Source organism: Piliocolobus tephrosceles, chromosome 7 (genome assembly GCF_002776525.5).
Source record: "Piliocolobus tephrosceles isolate RC106 chromosome 7, ASM277652v3, whole genome shotgun sequence".
NCBI lineage: Eukaryota > Metazoa > Chordata > Mammalia > Primates > Cercopithecidae > Piliocolobus > Piliocolobus tephrosceles.
In genome coordinates this window covers 20153149-20174201 of record NC_045440.1, presented here as the reverse complement: position 1 = coordinate 20174201, position 21053 = coordinate 20153149, and the positions used below count along the sequence as shown (strand labels likewise).

The 21053-nt window shown below is 39.2% G+C and overlaps 1 protein-coding gene across 6 annotated transcripts in view; it reads right to left on the bottom strand.

Moving 5' to 3' along the window:
* XPO7 (exportin 7) overlaps positions 1 to 21053 on the bottom strand; it is an 88556-nt gene that overhangs the window by 21961 nt on the left and 45542 nt on the right. For 2 of the 6 annotated variants that reach the window (XM_023216657.2, XM_023216659.1), the window contains exons 2-12: positions 18773 to 18919; positions 16167 to 16260; positions 15443 to 15609; positions 13829 to 13894; positions 10839 to 10943; positions 8979 to 9144; positions 7388 to 7461; positions 5047 to 5166; positions 3374 to 3520; positions 2435 to 2607; positions 420 to 613 (exon numbers count right to left, since the gene is read on the bottom strand). In XM_023216657.2, the coding sequence (XP_023072425.1) occupies positions 420 to 613; positions 2435 to 2607; positions 3374 to 3520; positions 5047 to 5166; positions 7388 to 7461; positions 8979 to 9144; positions 10839 to 10943; positions 13829 to 13894; positions 15443 to 15609; positions 16167 to 16260; positions 18773 to 18919 (1453 nt within the window). Of the gene's footprint in view, positions 1 to 419; positions 614 to 2434; positions 2608 to 3373; positions 3521 to 5046; positions 5167 to 7387; positions 7462 to 8978; positions 9145 to 10838; positions 10944 to 13801; positions 13895 to 15442; positions 15610 to 16166; positions 16261 to 18772; positions 18920 to 19416; positions 19601 to 21053 lie in introns of those variants that run through there. The other 4 variants (XM_023216655.1, XM_023216656.1, XM_023216658.1 and 1 more) reach the window with 4 other exon arrangements.

The following is a 21053-nucleotide window of genomic DNA, read 5'->3' as shown; positions in this document are numbered from 1 at the left end:
CTAGGCCTTTATTTAGTAGTCATAAACCTCTTGGCCTGGTCCCAGCTGTGCTGTGGGGCATTAAAAAGTAGACAGGAACCAGGTGTGGTGGCACATGCCTGTAGTCAGAGCTACTTTGGGAGGCTGAGGCAGGAGGATCACTTGAGCCAAGAAGTACGAGGCCCGTGTGGGCAACACAGCGAGACCTCATCTCTTAAAACAAAATCCCACTGCAGATGTGATTTCAGTTCTTCCCTAGTCCTCTGAGGGATTTATTCATTCATAAAGATTTCTGGGCATATGGAGGTAACTGATGATGAAAGAATCCTTTTGCAGGAAGGTAGGAAAGAGGTGGCAATGAGCGAAGGGGGCAATGAGTGAAGGGGTACTGGACAATATCTCCTCAGAGGTCTTGAGTTCCCAGCATGCTGCACACTCACCCTCCTGCACTGCAATGTCCATTGGGCTTGCGCTGGCGCTCTGTAGCAGCTCCTGGTACGACTGGGCCGACTGGTCAAACAACTGCACGAGGAGTGCACAGGTCTTCTCATACTCACAACGCCCAATGGTGGACAGCTGGTCCAACTGCTGCTGGACCAGCCCCGTATCCTCCAGAGGATCTTCCAGGCCATCTCTATTCCCAAGGGAAGAAGGAAGGCAGCTCTCTTAAAGTATGACTACTGATTTCCCCATTATAGCAGCTCTCTGACTTCTTCACTTAGCTACCATTTCCGACTGTAGAGGCCTACATCCCAACATTACTTTTTCCCAAGGAAGAATGTTTAATGAGGCAGAAGGCCAATGTCTTTGCCCTAGCATCAGTCTCCCTTAGGTATATTCTGCTTGTTGGCGTCAAATCTTACAATCTGAATTCTCAACTCTTAATGTGTTTCTGCCTTAAACTTCAAAGTCCTGCCCTTCTCACCTCTCTGACCTCTTGACTCTTAGTCTTTCTGCTTGTTCCTCACTATAGTAAACTACAGGATAAGTACACAGTCCTGTGTGGGAGGCCATTGTGGCCAGATGTGTCTCGGAATTCAGAACTGTTCAGATTGGAGGAAGGCAGTATGATGCTTCTACCACATCATGTAAAACCCTTGATGGTCTTTGTGGCACATCAAACTCAACGTTCCTGTAGCAAAACTTATGAATATTATAAATGGTCCTACTAAGTAGAATTAAAAAAAAAAAAACTATAAATGGTCTCATACTAACTCCTGTCCAGTTTTGTAACAAGTGAATTCTAATTCCAAACTGATGAGGAAATTTCTTTTGTCGTATCCTTGACTTTGGAATTGCAGACAAGGCATTGTGGACCTGTACTAGGTCTTGCTTTATCTGCCGGCTCCTAGATTTTAACATCTTGTCCACTGAGGAGCTTTTCTATTGTTACATTGCAGTATGATAATGCCAGCAGCAGCAGCACTAAAACTAGCTGTGTGATTACCATGTGCTACACACTGTGCCAGGTCATACTAATTTAATCCTTATAAGAACCTTATGAGGTAGGCCTATTATTATTTGAATTTTACAAATACAGAAATGGAGCAGCTTGCCCAAGAATACACAGCTACTAACTGGCTATCTGGTCCCAGAGCCTATAAACATATAACCACTCCCCAACAATGCCTCACTGAAGCCAGCTGAATCCTCAGGAGTGGAAGCTATGGAGGTGATAGGACAAGGCTTGCTGGTGAACTTCATGAATACTCAGATTTTGAACCAATTCAAGTCATAAACAGTTAAGACTATAACTCATGACTATTCAATGCACTCGGGGCTAAGCAAATTAAGAACCCAACTTAAAAAGTCCCCAGACCCTTAGACTCCAAGTAAATTCTCTTGACAAACAGCCAGTGAAAACAAGAAAGCTACCTAAACAGGGATACTTTCATTTAATATAGGTCATTTTTGAAAGGGCTTGACACTTCTTTAGCTACAGGTTTTTGGTTAAGTCAATGTAGACAGAAACCATGTGTGAATGTAATGCAATCAGTGATCAGTGGCTTAGAATTCTTATGTGTTCTAGCTCTGGAATTAGAATTGACAACTAGATTGTGTAATCTTTATCCACTTATTTCTTTAGGAGTTCACATTAAGCACCTATAAGTCACACATTATAATTCTTATCATCTATATCTTATAAATGTTTCTCACATTGAAAGAAAAACAGCAACAAGGACAAACATTATATGGATATACTCTGTATTCAAAGATATTGCTATGGACAGTGAAAAGGGGGAATATGAATAGAATATAAATATTCAAGTGACAAGACCATTCTATCAGGCTTTATGCTCTCAGGCTACTCTGCTGACAAGGAAAAAGAATTATGAACAGCAGCAGCTCCAATGAGACAACCTTTGAGTACCTTTTTGCCAATGGGGTGTCTGATCTCTAGGAAGTGTGACAATAGACCACTGGTGAGGGAATGAATGAGGCTAAGTTTCCTTACCTCAGTATGATGTGCACAGATTCCAACCGGGATGTGATGTAGGCTTTGGTGACCTCAGGAGTGTAAGTTTCCAGCATGTGGGGCTCTGTGGCTTTGACATACGGCACAGAGGCTGCCAGACGCTGCCACAGGCTCAGAAGATAGTGCACACTATTTGGAGCAAATTCCCAGTGCTAAAGAAAAGTAGAAAAGCAGAAGGCACATTTTTCATTTCTGTACACGTTAGTCCCATACCATCAACACAGAAGATAAAGACTTTTTTCTTTTTTTAAAAAAGAGGATAGACTTTTGTGGGCTTTGGTCTGTGTATGACAACTAATTAAATGTGTTTATTAGTATTTCAGAGAGTAAGCATCTAATGAGAAGGGCTGCTCTATGCTGGCTGTGTAAGCCTTACCACAAGGAAAGCCATGTGTAAGTGGGTCTCAACCATTAGTATGCATGAGAATCACCTGAAGAACCTGTTAGACACACCAAGGCTCTACCATTAGGACCTAGTGAACCAGAAATTATGGGGATAAGATTCAAGAATCTATATTTTTTCATCAGTCCCCTAGATGACTATGATACAAGCCATGCAATTTGAGACCCACTGTTCTATATTACACGACTAAGAAAGATAGGGCATCAACTCTCTTTTTACTCTTCTGTCTAGCTCCCTGTTCCAACCTTGGCTTTTTTGGGGTGACTATGAGGGAATTCTCTCTGGGATGAATCTAAATATTATCCTAGTAATTCCCACATTTTCCTCTCCCCACACTACTTGCACTTATGTAAATATAAATCACAGGCCACAACAGTAACTACTCTGCAAGGCTATACTGCATTTATGGTTACCTTTGCCAAGAAAAAAAATATATTCTTACATGGTTAAAACCAACAAGCAAGAGAAGAGATTACAGTATTTAGGAAGGAAGACACAAGTAATCAAAGACAAACCTGTAGGCTGGTCACTGTGAAGTTGGCTATCAATCGGATGACCTCAGGGTAGTTTTCCACCTTTACCAGTTCTCCCAGTTGATAGTTACTCTTCAATCGGGCCAGTAGTCTGCAAAACTCATGGTAATTGTTTGGGTCTGATAAACTCTGGCAATAGCAGAGGAGAAAAATAAAATGTAAAATGTGACAACATACTTCAAGAATGATGTATACTTGAAATGGCATGGGGGAAGGGGTAAAATCTACTTTTTAACTTCTGAGCTGCAGGTCATGATTCAGAATGATACGTCTGTATAATGTTCAGAAACAATTTTTTAAAAAGTCACTTTGAAAAGGGACAGTCACATTTATTATTTCATATGTTCACAATAATCCCATGAGATGACATTATTAGCCTCAACGGACAGAGTTTGAAACGGAAGCCCAGGAGGATCACACTGAGGCAGTAAAGCTCATTATGGCAGAAGTGGGCACGACCTAAGACGTGACTAGCTTGTCTGCTTATTGATTGCTACCAACAAAAGGAATCTAATGAAATTTTCATTTCCACATCTGTCAAACTGATCATTAAGCAAAACTAACCAATAGTTAGCAAAGTTATACAAATGTTTCATATATTTATATCACTTACTGTAATTTATTCATATATTGTTTATATGATATAGTTATAACAAATATTACAGATATTTTAAAATCTATTCTACCAGTATATTTAATTGTATGTTTCCTGATATGTCTTCCTCTGTTAGCATATGTGGAATAAGACTTTGTTTTGTTCACCCGTGTATCCCTGGTACAGAGTAGGTACTCAATATAATTTGTTGAATGAATGAATGAATTTTAAAAAGAGGGACAAAACTGAGTATATTTTAAAATAAACTGCTTTTAAATTTTCTTCTAGTGTAGAGAAGTGATACTTTCAAAAAAATACTGAATCACTGGGACTTCAAAAGACAAAAAGGGCAATCGAGTTATGAAACGAACATTTGAAAGAAGTATATTCCTTCCCACCTAAAAGCAGTCCTATATACTTAGGTTACCAATAAACATTTTTTAAAAATGGTAAACAAAATCAAAAAGCAAATGTTAGATTTTTTTTTTGGAGACACAGTCTCACTGTCACCCAAGCTGGAGTGCAATGGCACGATCTCAGCTCACTGCAACCTCCGCCTCCCGGGTTCAAGTGATTCTCCTGCCTCGGCCTCCCAAGTAGCTAGTATTACAGGCACATGCCACCATGGCCAGCTAATTTCTTTTGTAGTTTTAGTAGAGACAGAGTTTCACTATGTTGGCAAGGCTGGTCTTGAGCTCCTGACCTCAAGTGATATGCCCACCGTGGCCTCCCAAAGTGTTGGGATGACAGGCGTGAGCCACTGTGCCTGGCGATGTTAGATTCTTAATTTCTTGGGGGAAAAATGACTAGCTTCTTCCTTATTTCCTTATAGCAAAGTGATTGTTTCCCGTAACTCCTACATTTCTGAAGCTGGAGGATGTAAGCTCCTCTTTTGGGCAAATGCTCTCAGAATTGGCCTACAAATAGAGATTCACATCAGTCTTCCCTGAAAAACAACAGTCTGAATTGTTTACTGGACCTTGGGATGGATTTCCTTCTGACTCATAACAGCTGGGCGCACACTAATCCTATACATATGTAAATTCTCAGATAAACTTACCTGTGGGTTTTCCAGTATTCGTTTAACGCCATCAACAAGATGAGAGAGAAACTTGGCCCTCTCTGCATTGTTAAACAGGGATCTTCTGACTGAGGCAATCTGTACCAAGCAGGATAATACCTAAATGCAGGGCAGAACCCAAACACAATGATTAAAAAGACTGTACAGTTATTTTCACCAGAAACGTTCCACCTCCTACAATATCCTTCTTTAGGATATCTGAAACAACATTATTTTAAAAAGAGAAAAGAAAAGAGCATAGATCCAACCAGACCATAGCAGCCCTTTAAATTCAGTTTGGAAATTCTCTTAGGTACAAATTCCTTTGACCACTCCAATGGCATCTTTGTTCTTGCTAAGATATATTACTTCACCCTTTAAATATCAAGCAATTTATACTTTAAAGTTTTAGATTTAGTTTTCTTGGCTAATCTTGAGTTTGACATGTAGATATTATGTGCTTATGTCAATACATGCTATAAAGAAATAAGCATATCAGCCGGGTGCAGTGGCTCACACCTGTAATCCCAGCACTTTGGGAGGCTGAGGCAGGCGGATCACAAGGTCAGGAGTTTGAGACCAGCTTAACATAGTGACACTCCGTCTCTACTAAAAATACAAAAAATTAGCTGGGCGTGGTGGTGGGCACCTATAATCCCAGGTACTTGGGAGGATGAGGCAGGAGAATTGCTTGAAGCTGGGAGGTGGAGGCTGCAGTGAGCTGGGATTGTGCCACTGCACTCCAGCCCGGGCAACAGTGAGAGACTCCATCTCAAAAAAAAAAAAAAAAAGAAAGAAATAAGCATATCTGGGCCCTAAAAAGAAAAAAAAAAAAATCAGCTTTGGTCAGGCGTGGTGGCTCATGCCCGTAATCCCAGCACTTTGGGAGACTGAAGCAGGCAGATCACCTGAGGTCAGGAGTTTGAGACTAGCCTGACCAACATGGAGAAACCCCGTCGCTACTGAAAATACAAAATTAGCTGGGTATGGTAGCTCATGCCTGTAATTCCAGCTACTTAGGAGGCTGAGGCAGGAGAATCGCCTGAACCCATGGATCGTGCCATTCCATTCCAGCATGGGCAACAAGAACAAAACTCTGCCTCAAAGAAACAAACAAAAAAACACAACCCAGCTTTATCCCTGAAGACATTTCCCCCTGTTCCTGCTGTTAGATATTTATATTCTGTTTGCCCCTCTAGATCTGCTTTTGACCCTTCTCTACCCTGCCCTATTCCCTAGAAGGCTGACCTCTGTTGAGGACAGCAGCCAAGCTCCCTTGCCCTCTTGCTTCTAGTTGACTTCAACCAATGGAAAGCACGAGCAGGAGATCAGAGGGCAGAGGGAAGATGGTAGGTACCCCTCTTCCGACCATCCACCTGGCTATGTGGTGGCAGAGTTTCTCTAGTGATGGCCATGGTTCTTGTTGTCCAGCCCTCCTCTAAGCCACAGCTTCAACTCTCTCCAGATTTCCTTCACTTGCCCTTTGAGGCTCCCTACTACTGCCAGCCCAGGGGCATGCACCACCACCCCGTGTTGGTGTCCCGTAATTTTAACCATACCTTTGCAAGTAGTACTTTCTTAATTATCCCTCTTGACTGTGCTATCTTTTCTTGCAGTAACCTTAACGATACATCCGACAACACTGAAATCATGTTTCAGCGACCATAAAGGTCTATATTAATTTGGAGAAGTGCTACAATGACCAGAAAAGTCCTCTACTGCACAAACACTACGCATACCACTCATTACTTCACTGTGTTTTCTTTATATATTTTGTGTACAACCAACCAGTAATTTACACCAACAATCTGAAATACCAGACCAATAGTATTTTAGAACCTGAATGAATTTTGAGGTTTTAGGTTAATTATGGCTTTAAAGGAGAAATACACCATTCCCAATAGCTTTCAAATGTTATTCAGGGTAAGTATGCAAATTAGCCTTCCCATTACAGTTTCCATTTATGACAATCTAATGTACACCTGAGGGGTTTTCTAAGTCAGGACAATCTTAATAGTTCAACTAGACAGTATTAGGTGAATCCCCAGGTGCTAGCCTGTGGTCATTTGAGGAACAGCATAAAGTCAGATACACGATGAGACCCAAAAGAGCTTGACCATCTGCAGGAATTGGCCTTTAGACAGGAATAATTTAAAAATAATTAAGACTTTATGGCTAGAACCTTTAGGCTACAAGCTTAATCTCAAAAGACTAGATAACTAGCCTAGTATTTCTATGCTTTACTTATATAATTTTATAAAACAAAATGAATATGAGGCTCATTCACCACTGCTATCTTCTAGAAATAGGTTTGCTTTAAGAAACAGTAGTCCTGACTCACCAGAGGTGAAAATGAAGGAGGGATGGAATGATACAGGTCAAAAAACAGCTGCAGGGTTGAAGAATCTAAGAATGCTGGGGAAGAAAAAGACCAAAGACATCACTTTATTAGGGATGAACATTGCCGATGGCATATTTCCAGTACTGTACATCAGGGAGCACATCCTTATGCCTACTTATCTTACAGAGCATTTATTTCGTTTGAAAGTGATAAGCAAATAGGGGCTTTTCGGTTTTCCTTTTTCTTTTCTCTTTTTCTTGAGACAGAGTCTCCCTCTGTAGCCCACTGTAACCTCTGCCTCCCGGGTCCTGGTTCAAACAATTCCCCTGCCTCAGCCTTCCGAGTAGCTGGGATTACATGCACGCGCCACCATGCCCGGTTAATTTTTGTATTTTTAGTAGAGACGGGGTTTCACCATGTTGGCCAGGCTGGTCTTGAACTCCTGAGATAGTGATCCGCCTGCCTAGGCCTCCCAAAGTGCTGGGGTTACAGGTGTGAACCACCACGCCCAGCCTCTTTTCTTTTTTCGAAAGTACTATTTTAGCTTCTCTAAGCAACAGATTCATTCTTCCAATTCTCTGAGAACTTAATCTGAACATCTCTGTCCATAAAAAGAATTCAAAACTTTTATCCTTCTGGAATACAAAGACAAACATAAGAACAAGTTGTTCCGTTTGATTTTGTTTTTAAAGATAGTTATTATCCTAACTAGATTACAGAAGTCTCTGGGCAATTAATGCAAGGTGAAATACGTAACTCTTATTAATCAGCAATTTTAAAAGTTCTTTGACACTGGTAGATCTATAAGATCACTCCAACAACCTCCCCTACATTATAAAATAGATGTTACTGGCCGGGCATAGTGGCTCACACCTGTAGTCCCAGCACTCTGGGAGGCCAAGGTCGGAGAATCACTTGAGCCCAGGAGTTCAAGACGAGCTTGGGCAACATAGTGAGACCCCACTTCTACAAAACATAAACAAACAAAATTAGCCGGGTGTGGTGGCATGTGCCTGTAGTTCCAGACACTTGGGAGGCTGAGATGGGAAGATTGCTTGAGTCCAGGAGGTTGAGGCTGCAGTAAGCTGTGGTCGTGCCACTGCACTCCAGCCTGGGTGACAGAGTGAGACCCTGTCTTTAAAAACCAAACAAACAAAAAAGACGTTCAAATTTTTTCTCAATTCTCCCTCAGAATACACAGGGGTTGGCCGGGCGCGGTGGCTCAAGCCTGTAATCTCAGCACTTTGGGAGGCCGAGACAGGCGGATCATGAGGTCAGGAGATCAAGACCATCCTGGCTAACACGGTGAAACCTCGTCTCTACTAAAAAATACGAAAAACTAGCCGGGTGAGGTGGCGGGCGCCTATAGTCCCTGCTACTCGGGAGGCTGAGGCAGAAGTATGGCGTAAACCCGGGAGGCGGAGCTTGCAGTGAGCCGAAATCACGCCACCGCACTCCAGCCTGGGCGACAGAGCGAGACTCCGTCTCAAAAAAAAAAAGAATACACAGGGGTTACTAGGAGTTCTTTAGATCATCCTATGGATACTCTGTAGGGGAGTGACAGCCTTTGAGGTGGAGGAAGTTCTGTTACCTGATCTCCAGCTGGTGGGAATCTGCACTGTACACAGGTCGTCTGAAGACTCATCAGTGGAAGTGCCGATGAAGTCAAAGTTGAGGCAGTTATGAGTGAGCTTGAGCAGTTGCATGAGCAAGCCATGCTGACTTTCATCATTCAAGTTTAGATTCTTTCCTGAAGCCTGTAAAAATTACCACATAATGAGCCCCCAAAATCACTCCTCTCTTCCCAGCTTGCTACCAGACTCGACAAAGCTGTTAAGTCAGAAAAGGAGGGCTATGTGTGAGCACAGTAAAATGTCCCCTTCTCTCCAAAGATACCGTACTTCTATCACCTGTTACTATGAAAATACCTAGCTCCTTATATACTATTAAAACATATTTACTATAAAAACATGAAGTTGGTATTTAAAGAAAGCCCCGTTTTAACACTTACACTTATTCCTCACACAGTGTAGACATAATAGTCACAGAGAATTCTGAAGCAATACAGCTCCTGTGATTATTTTATTGGCACGTGAGATCCTAGTTATTTCTAGACAGGGCAGGGATTAAACTCTGGAGGGAGCTCTGAGGATGCTTAACACCCTGCCCTACTTTCTTTCCTTGTTTTTACAACGACCATTACCAAAAATCTCTCAAACCAGAATTAAAATCACCACTGAATTTTATTTACTCATCTGCAACGTACCTGCAGACTACAGGTGAGGACTGGCCATAGCTACTGTGCCTGTCCCTTCCAAGGTTATACTAGCTGAGCCTAGTATAACTGTCACTTAATATGTCACTAAGATATCAGCTTTTGTTTTTGAATTGGTAATATTATGATCTTATAAAGCACTTTTTGTATGTCAGCACATTAAACACCACAACTCCGTGACTGGCTGGCTAATTATTTGTTCTGATGGTATCAGTAAGGAGGATTCAATCCTTAGTTTTCTTAAAAGCTTTTCCCCTCCAGGGGGTGCAACAGCTTTTGCTAGGCAGCTTTGCTTAACCTGAGGATTCTCTGGGAATTCTAAGGTAAAACTAAGTAATTGAGGAAAAAGATGAATATCGTTAACTGGAATAACAGAAAAAATACAAACTGGCTTCTAAAACTAAAATTGGGAAATGTTGGAAAATGAGAACAAAACCACAAAAATGAACAAAAAGCCAGAGGCCAACCCTATTTAGCTTTCTACAGGGACAAAGCATCTGAGCTGTGTTGCAACTGTGTGTAACTCCCAGCTTAACACTTCTTTCTCAGTTCAGCTCTATCAATAAATGAACTGAAACACCAACTTTCGATTTTAACAGAGGTAATTTCCTTATGTGATACTGTCTACCCCTCCAGGTTATTAAATCTAAATGGATGTTAAAAATTCAAAAATCTACTTTTCCTTACAGATGTTGCTTGTTTATGTGCTGCTTTTAACTCAGCGGGGGACAGGGGAACCAGCCTGGTTTCTGTATGCTAACAATGTAGTCTGAACCTACTTTCAGAGTGCTAAGAATCCAAACACCATAAAACTAACATGCTTTCACACCATACAGAAATATTTTATGTGGTTATAAAAACAACAACAACAGAACTTAAAACTTTGAGTTAGGTAAACCAGATCCCTTTAAGATAGGAGTATGGGATAAGTGCTCACTTACTTCTCTTTACCTAGAGGAATTGATCTGAAACAGGGAAGTGACAATCACTTCTCCAACCTCAGTGGTCACTCTGACCAGCTCCTTCAACACCTCTATGAGTCTTATGTAAGAGATGATGATTAAAGAGATGCATAAACTCTCATGGGCTCAGTTAAAAGCTGACATTTAACAAATTCCCATCCATTCTCATTCTTTCAAAAGAAACTGGGAAGCATAACCCAAACTACATGCTCACCTGTTTTAGTAAATTGCAGGAAAGTGTGAAGATATCAAATAATGATGAATCGCGAAAAGAAGAGGCTATTTTTCTGTGCTTGGTTAAAGGATGGGTGGTGTCTGCCTGTGCAGAAAAAGAAGAAACCAATGCAAAGAATTAATTGCAAAAAAAGAATTTTTCAGGTAGACTTCAAATAAGCTAGAAGGATTTTCAGTAAGGGCAACATAAACATAAAATACATTTTTAACATTTAAATTATTGTGAAACCGTATCTAGTGAAAGGATGTAGGATAGTAAACTGCTAATAGCCAGGGTATCCTTTCTCTCTAGCTTACAGAAGGAAAACAAAAGGATGGATAATCTCTGCTGCAAATTCTTATTTTCCTTTGTATTCAGGGAAGTAAAACTTAAATTGTTGGCAGACATTATTGATAATTACTTTCATGTTGTACTGTGGCTTAATGGGCCAGGTGTGGTGACTCACCTCTGTAATTCTAGAACTTTGGGAGGTTGAGGCAGGAGGATCATTTGAGCCCAGGAGCAGACACAGTGAGACCCCCCCACCACCTCTAAAAATTAAAAAAAAAAAAGTCGGTGTGGTGGTTCATGCCTGTAAGTCCCAGCTACTCAGGAGGGCCTTCAGTCCAGGCATTCATGGCTGCACTGTACTCCAGCCTGGGCAGCAGAGTGAGATCCTGTCTCTTAAACACCCACAGACAGAGTAACGAGGCTTTGATTTTGGTAAGCAAAACTCAAAACAAAAACAAAAATAAAAACAAAACCTCAACGTGAAGTTACTGCAGAATTTCCAAATGACAACAGCCCATAATATTTGCCTCCTTTTCTAACCTATTTCAACATATTGTCTATACTGCAGAAGTGAAAACTTAATTTAAGTGGTTGTATTGGTCTCTTACTTATTTCGCTGTTCTTGTCTTTTCAGCTAAATTATAAATGTTTTTGTGGCTAAGAACTAAATCTTTTACTTCTTTAGTATGCTCCTAGTCCTAACACACAGTAGGTACTCAACATGTGGAATAAAATAACTTCAAAGTTGTCAAGAGTATTTTCAGTCTAACCACGTACTGAAAGCTTAAATCTCTTCTGTTTACTGATCAATTCATCCAAGAGGAGACTCATTTTGTTTTTGCCACATTAAAGTTTAAGGCAGCCAAGATGACTGACAAACAAGTCTTCCTAATTTTATTTCTAGGTTCTAAGTAAGAATAGTGGCAGAAATATACTTTCTTTTTTGAATCTGACAATCACAAAACAATGGAAAATTCAAATGATTTAGAGGCTCAAAATATTCTCCAATTTTTGCTTCTGTCATTGTGTTATCATGTGTCTTAGGTAATAAAGGTCTTGTTAAATTACATATCATATAATGTTATCCTGATCATAATACAGAGAATGACTACACACTAAATGGTACACATAATTTCATCATTTTCTTAGAAAAGTAAAATCTTGAAAAGTTTTTTATTATACATATATCAAAATGTATGTACTCTGTGGGGCCAAGCTTCAAAGGGGAAAACATTAAGTCCACAATCTCTATCCTTAGGTAATGCATCTGCTCTTCTGCTGCAAAGGTAAGAGTGGTTAAACAGCACATTAGTTGTTAAGAACACAGGCCCTAGGATAAGACTATTTGGGTTTGAATCACATTCGTTGCTTGTGAAACCTTAGGCAAATGATTTCATCTTTATGTGCCTCAGTTTCCTGATCCAGAAAATGGGATAAACACAGTACCTACCTCATATGACTGTTCCGAGAATAAAATTAGTTACTATAAAGTGCTTAGAATGGTGGTAACAGTGATCACCCTCATATAACTGTTCCGAGAATAAAATTAGTTACTATAAAGTGCTTAGAATGGTGGTAACAGTGATCACCCTCATATGACTGTTCCGAGAATAAAATTAGTTACTATAAAGTGCTTAGAATGGTGGTAACAGTGATCACTCAAAAGTGTAAGCTGTTATTATTTTGGTAACTACTGATCACAACGGGGATTGCATGTGGCAAGAGAACACAACATGGACTCCCAATTTTCACAGGCTCTAAGCTAACATATTTGAAATAGGACCAACTCACAGTTAAGATTTCTCAGGGTTAATAAAAATGTCTGCAGAATTATGAGCAATAGCAACAGTAATGCCAATATCATTAATATGCTTCCAACTTAAGGGTGAGACGTTATAACTAATACTGATATGGGCCTGTTCTATAATCACAAATTTTTAGCTGGATAAAAAAGTAAATGACTAAAATATAGCCAGGGCAAAAGAAAGCCACTGGTGTTTCCTCTGTAGTATTCTGTGACATCAATGACCATTTAAAACTTTTAAGGTATACAGGAGCAGAAGGGGCACACAAAAGGTCGACCTTTATGGTCCCTTTTTGGAAGTCATTCTCTTTTCATGGGCAAAGCAGTAGTATTTCGCCCCCTTGTTTTTTTTTTTTTTTGAGATGGAGTTTCACTCTTGTTGCCCAAGCTGGAGTGCAATAGCACGATCTTGGCTCACTGCAACCTCCGCCTCCCGGGTTCAAGCAATTCTCCTGCCTCAGCCTCCCAAGTGGCTGGGACTACAGGCACGTGCCACCATGCCCGACTAATTTTTTGTATTTTTAGTACAAACGGGGTTTCAACATGTTAGCCAGGCTGGTCTTGATCTCCTGACCTCAGGTGATCCGCCTGCCTTGGCCTCCCAAAGTGCTGGGATCGCTTTTATCTCTAAAATGAAAATTAGTATCAAAAAAAAAAAAAAAAAAGCTAAAATGGAAAAAGGGAAAATAACCTGGAGACAGAAGGCGAACAGGACAAAAAGTGAGTTGCACTTACAGAGGAAAACCCAATGGAACTATTTTGTTTCAAGAGGGCATTAATCACTTACCGCAAAAGCACACAACTGCCAAAAAAGATCATCCCACACACAGCAGAAAACACCAATACTAAGAAAAAATATGGCACTTACTTCAATGAGGAAGGCTGTAGCACTTACTTGATTAATTTCATTGGTTAGCTGAGATAAAATTGTGACACCAATGATGCAGTATTCAACACTATCCTGGTTAAAAAAAAGCATAAGGTAGAAAGAGCTGTCACGGGTGCTCGGTTTTGGCATTTGGCATGCACTCATACTTTTGAATGATGGGCTCCTGTGTCATTAGTAAAACTGCCTAGACAAGGCAGCAAGGAATCATAGTTTAAAACTGTTGTTTTGCTGGACATAAAACCTAACTGTCACCACAAAGGAACACTGAGAAATCTGACTTCATCAAAATTCAAAACTTTTACATTAAAAAAATTCCCATAAACATTATAGCATATACATTTTAGGTAAATTGCAAAACACATCACTAAAGTAAATGACAAGTAAGCAACACATTTTACAAAGAGACTGTCTACAACAATAAGCAAAAGGTAAAGAATCTAAGGAAATGTGCTTAAGATATAAATAGAAGTTCACAGAAAAACAAATATAAGCAATAAATACAAGCATATGAAAATTTGTCCAGTCTCACTCATAACCCAAACAATAAGATACCAATTTTTTTAACCTATTAAATGGGAAAAAGTAAAAAGTTTAGCTTCCAGGGCTGAGGTAAGCAGTTCCTCTTATCAACTGTTGGTGGAAGTAGATACAGTCATGAGTCACTTAATGATGGCGATACATTCTACAAAATGTGTTATTAGAGGATTTCATAGAGTGTACTTACAAAAACCTATGTGGTACAGTCTACTACACACCTAGGCTATATGGTACAGGCTATTGTTCCTAGGCACAAACTTGTATACCACATGACTACACTATGGGCAACTATAACAATGGTAAGTGTTTGTGTACCTAAACATAGCAAAGATAAAGTAAAAATACAGCGTAAAAGATTTTTTTCAAAAAAGCTACACCTGTATAGGCGCTTACCATGAATGAAGCTTACAGGATTGAAAGTTTTTCTGGGTGAGTCAGTGAGTGAGTGGTGAGTGGATGTGAAGGCCAAGAACATTGCTGTACAACCACTACAGACTTTACAAATATGTACACTTAGGCTACACTAAATTTACTTAAAAAAAAATTGTGCTACGACATTAAGACGGTTCAACATCACTAGGCTCCATTATAATTTTATGGGATTGCTGTTGTGTATGTGGTCTACTGTTGACCAAAACATCATTATGAAGTACATCCTGTATAACTTTTTTGAGGATAACTTGGAAATATCTTTCCAAGGCTAGGAATTGATCCTACAAACACACTTATCCAAAATAAATGTACCGGGCTATTCACTGAAGTATTAATTTAACACTAAAAAAAACAAAAAAGACCCCCAGGAAATGCCCATCTATAAAATATTAACTAATTAGTTAAATTATCATATTTTCACTTGGGACCATATATAGGGATTTGAAAGACTGAGACAAGGTTTGTTTTTGCCAACATGCAAACACTACCAAGACATACTAAGGGTAAAAAACATGCAGAAGAGAATACATCAAATAATTCTACTTTGTGTCATGTTTAAAAAGTAGATAAGCACGTAAGCGTGTGTGTGTGTTTATATATATGTATATGCTGGCTCTGCCATTCCCATTACATCAAATATATACACTGTACCTGTAAAAACCTTGTGACATCTGTGATTGCATTTCTGAAGACATAGTCATCCTTCTGACAGTCAAACCAGCCCAGTTTTGTGATTCTGGCATATAACTGAATAAGTGCTTGTGTCACGAAAGTAGCCAACTTTGGCCGAGTGGCAAGGTAGTTGAGCACATAGTTCCCTATTAAAAAAAAACAACAAACAAAACCAATCCACATAATAGAAAGCTCTGCCAGAGAAGGGTGTATATCTTTAGATATGCTAAATGGCCAAGAAATTATAAATTTAGACTATTTAACCCAAACTGTCTTAATTCTTTATGCTACTGGTCCAAATTTAAGATTAGTAGGTGCTCTAATTCAGAATTTTATTTTGTCACGTGAAGAATTTGCAGTATAGCCACTTTGACTCTACTCCTAGGTAGCTAAAGAATGTGGTCTACACAGAATTAAAAATTGTTAACAATGTTTTTCTTAGTTATTAGTGACAGTAAAGAAAAGATGAATGAAAGAAATCTTCTGATGACAAAAGGGAGGACTTAGGCTTTATTCAGAAGTAATTGCATTGGGCCCTTCACTTTCATAAGCCCCAAATTCTGGAAACAAGCTGGATTCCAGACATTTTTGTATGGTTAGCAATCTCAGCACGTCATTGAACAAAAACATACATTTGACTATTACTAGCTCATCACTAAACAAACTATTTTCTTCAAGACAGAACAGAAAATTTTCCACTTACGAATATCTATTCGCTGTTCCAATGGTAGGGGGTTGTTTGTGCGTGATACAAGCTTGGTAAGGCATGTAGCTGCCAGTAACTGGGAGTAAGAGGACTGTGAAAAGAGAGGGAAAAAGGACTTAAAATTGTTTTGAGCAAGCCAGCCACAAGGTTTTTAACTTGGAGATCTGTGCTCAGACTCAAGAAAAGGCAATCAGTTTTGGCAGACTTGATCCTCTGGATTTTAGAGGGTCTATTACTCTGAGGAAGAATGAACCACATAGCATAAGTTTATTTAGCTGACTTCAACAATGAACAACGGGGAAGATAAAGTAGCAGTCTGATCAAACTGAATCTAATACAGATATCTGCTTCACTCTGAGGGACAGGAACTAGAGGGCATCTTTTCAGAAAGAGAGAGATTACAAAAAAAATCTCTCCCCTCATTTAAACCAAGAAATCTCCCCTCAGTATCTGTTATAATGATATTTCCAACAGTTTCACCTCAAAATATTTCTATGGCATGATATTAGAGAAAAAAGAAAAGAATTATTAGAGGAAACCACCATACTATGCTGTATAGTTAATCTCCAAATTGTATTTTTCCATCAGTGCAGCTATTAATCAGCTATTGGGCTGGGGAATGTATATGATAGTTTAAAAGTAAACTTAAGGTTATTTGTGAGAAATAAAAATTATGCCTTAAGCAATGGAATAGCTTCATCACATTCTCAAATGTGGCTTTAACAAGTTTTAACCTTATGGAGACTCAAAGCATTTCATTTGCTCAAAATGCCTAAGAAGGAGCCATGAAAGAATTCCTCCATGTGGCTATATTATATACAATGCCATAAAACAGGAACAGGCTCAGAACCATTAAAGTATTTTAATCAAGGGTCAAAGACAATTTTCTATGACACAGAAAGTCCTTAAGATGGTAGTCCTTCAGACTATCCATTTATGTTAGTATTACGTAATACCACCAGGTATAAGATTAGTGATGAGAGAGACTGTACTGTTGCTCCAGCAGGAGTTAGCTGGCAGAGCTAGCTGGGCATCTCCCACAGGACAAATACAAGCGCATCAATCCAAACACCAAGTGATTTAAGAGAAATATATAAAACACTATGTGCATAAAACTTAGAACAGACCACCACACAATCTCTGACCATGACTTTGTATCATTCAGATAACTTGGGGAAAAAGTTATATCCCTCAGCTACTAAGGGATAATGTCAACCAATCACAATTTGTTCTATTTATTGCATAAACAATATTATAATACTTATAAAAAGTCAAAAATAAAGTCAACTAGAATTCTATCCTCTCAACCAATTAACTTTCATGTTTTCACATTTCATTCCAGTCTTAAGGAAACTTTTGGAAAGCAAATTTTGATTAACTAATTCTTTAGGGATTACTGTTGTTCAGAATACCACATGGCATTATCATTTTTTTTCACACACACAAGAACGATGGCTAATATATGTGCCTTTTCTTGGTGTCTTCTCTTTCATCTGTGAAAGAGCGTAATATAGTTAAGCACGATTGGGAAGCTGTTTGAGGATTAGGAAAAATATGAGGACTGCACTGTACATTGCCACTTTATTTAAAGAAGGCCAGTGCTTGTTGCTGAAGTCTAGTTGGGATCTGCCTCTCATGATGCCCTTTCATGGGATCCTGGGGGGATCCTGCCCTTCCCAACACTTCCATCTTGCCAAAGATAGTGATTTTATCAAATTATATCTCATTAGGATCATTATTTTGATCACTGCAATGACATTTTTAAGCTGGAGGAGGTTCCGATTCCATTTTAAATCCTACAATCTCCTGTAATTTCATTGTCAAGGTCACTGTTCCTGGACTTGTAAGGCAATAAACAGCAGCTGTGGCAGAGAGGACACAAAACACAGAGAAGACTGAGGATCTTGTACTAGGACTTCGGATTAAAAATGTCATTTATTGGCTGGGCGCAAAGGCTCACGTCTGTAATCCCAGCACTTTGGGAGGCCGTGGCGGGTGGATCACCTGAGGTCAGGAGTTCGAGACCAGCCTGACCAACATGGAGAAACCCCGTCTCTACTAAAAAAAAAATATATAAAATTAGCCAGGCTTGGTGGTGCATGCCTGTGATCCCAGCCACTCGGGAGGCTGAGGCAGGAGAATCGCTTGAACCCGGGCGGTGGAGGTTGCAGTGAGCCGAGATTGCGCCATTGCACTCCAGCCTGGGCAACAAGAGTGAAACTCCGTCTCAAAAAAAAAAAAAAAAAATATATATATATATATATATATATATAAAATAAATAAAAAGGTCATTTATCTACAGTCCTATCTTATTCTGGAAAGGATAGGATATGGCACTTAAATGTAAAAGCAGAAAACGAGTTCTGGAAATTTAGGATGAAAAATTACAGAACAGAAATGCATGTTCAAAGAGATTTTCTTGATGAGGCTGTATGGCCGTTTTGCCAACCTGGTAGGTATGGTACTTTTTAAAAGTGAAAATAAGTCAGGGACACCTAGTAAAATCAGGAAACAGAAGCTATCCCAAGCTATTCCTACACAGACAACCAGAATAAAGTTTCCTAAGTGCCTGTTATCCTTTAGGATTTTCAGATCTTACGCACACTTCCTCTTTCGAGGAGTAGCTGGCACTTGCTCAGGCAATCGGGGCTGTTGGTAAATTCAACCAAGGCTTTCTCTGCCTGGAGTCGAGTGGTTGTGTCTGTGGTTTCATACAGCTGTTTGCACAGATTCTCTAGTTGGGCCAGGCTCTGGAAAAGATCAGTCAGGAAAGAAATCAGTTCAGCCTACTACAAATGCAAGCAACTGTGCTTAAAATTAACGAACAAAGATAAATAATAATCAGTAAAGAAAGAATTGCTTCTGAACTCTGAGGAGGACCTGGGTAACATTCATCTATTAACCATTTATAGGTCTCTTTATCTGATGCTATAGAAGACAAAATGATAAAATGCTTAAAATGCCTATATACTTTTTCATCATTCCCTTGAAGATCAATCACACATGATATATTTTTCCCCTTACAAATACCCAGCCTCCTAAGCTTTCCTAAAAGGCTTTCAAATAAAAATTCAGAATTTACTTATTTTGCTATTAATGTAAAAAGTGTGAAATACTAGAGGCACGGCTACTAAAATTAAGCACATAAACATGACATAAGTGCCACATACATTTTCATATAGCTTTAAATATTCCTTTGAATAGTAGTTATTAGCTTATAATACTGTATATGTGTAAAGATGGTCACCTGTATGAGAAAACCTCTAGAGAATGCTTCAGGATGTATTTACGCACCTTCCTCCCTGGATCCCTCATGTCTAAAGTTCAGCAGACTCTCTTCTGTTGCACTTTAAACTCTTACTTCGGTTCCAAATTTAAAATGAAAGGTTCAAAATACATTCAACCCTAGCATATGCTCACTCAGAGATAAGACAAGGGAAACACCCACAAGCAAACTCTTCTCTCCAAATCTTGAACCAGTTCCAGGGAGGCAGGAAGGGGTATGGGTGTGTGCTTTGGTCAAAAACCTACAGGGATGCATATATACGTGCACTTAATGTGGTATTTAAAGGCAAAGAGGAAAGTAACTAGTTAAGACTATACTTAAATATCACCTTTCACTGACTGAAGTGGAGAGCAAACATCTGTTAGCCTTTAAAGGAATGGTTTGGACTTTAAGAAAAAACTGGAGCCTATTTTCATCAGCAGCAAGGATAGTCTGAGAGATCCTACTATTAGAAAGGACAATTCTGACAAGAACAAAAATAATAATAATTAAACCAACCTGTGTAAATTGCCTAAAATATATTACACAGCCAGTCTGCCCAAGGCTTTTCATTATCACTTTATTTCATTACACTGTGTCTTTATAAATCACAGCTTTTCCACTAAGTAGGAAAGCCCTTAGGGCAGGATTCATATTTTACTCAACCTGATTAATAAATTTCCAACACTAACTGAAAGGAAACAAGAACGATGAATACTGACACCCTAAGAACGATGAATACTGACACCCTAAGATCATCAGTCTCACTTCAGAGAGCCCCCAAAAGAATAAAACAACAACCTTGCCCTTAAAACAAAACAAACCATCTTTCGAATAATCTTGAGACTTTGATTAGGCTTATGTTTAACCTGTTTCTGATTTCCAGGGGTCCCACTTAATATCTTCTTCAATTCAAGAGCACGGAGAAAATTGCAATTGCAAAGTCAGATCTCAAGCAATAAAGTTCTACAAGTAGGACCTGAGTTTATTCACATGGCTTATGAACACAAGTAGAAGATAAGGCTAATTACATACATTCCATAAAATACATGCAAAAGCCATTTTTATGCTTGCCAGTACTGCTCAAGACGATATTGAAAAAAATTATTTAGGAATATAGGTAACAAGAAAGACATCAAGAGAAAGACACTGTAACTAAAACGTAAGCTGCTATAAAACCTGGCATCAGGTATCCGGGAGTAGCAGCAGCGTGCTGCCTCAGAACTTCCACAGCCATCACATACTTTGAGCTTTCCAACATCCTGAACAGACACTCCCTAAACAGTCCTGATGCTTACGGTATAATGGCTCTCCTTAAAATCTGATCAATCAGTTCCCATGGTTCCCCCATGCAACTCTTGTTTATGTTTATTACAACGAAGTTGTTCACATGACAATGGCTAAGCATCTGTCACAGGTAATTTCTTACTGCTAAAAACCTACATGCAGGTTATAGTGGGCTTTTTGTTGTTGTTTTGTTTTGATTTGCTTTAATTTAGCAGACAAAACATACTGCAGGGTAAGTCTGATAATGCATTCTCAGCTCAGGAAATAAGACTGTTTAAAAAACAAAAACGCAATTTGACCATTTACACAGTTTGAAGAACGACAGCTCCTTT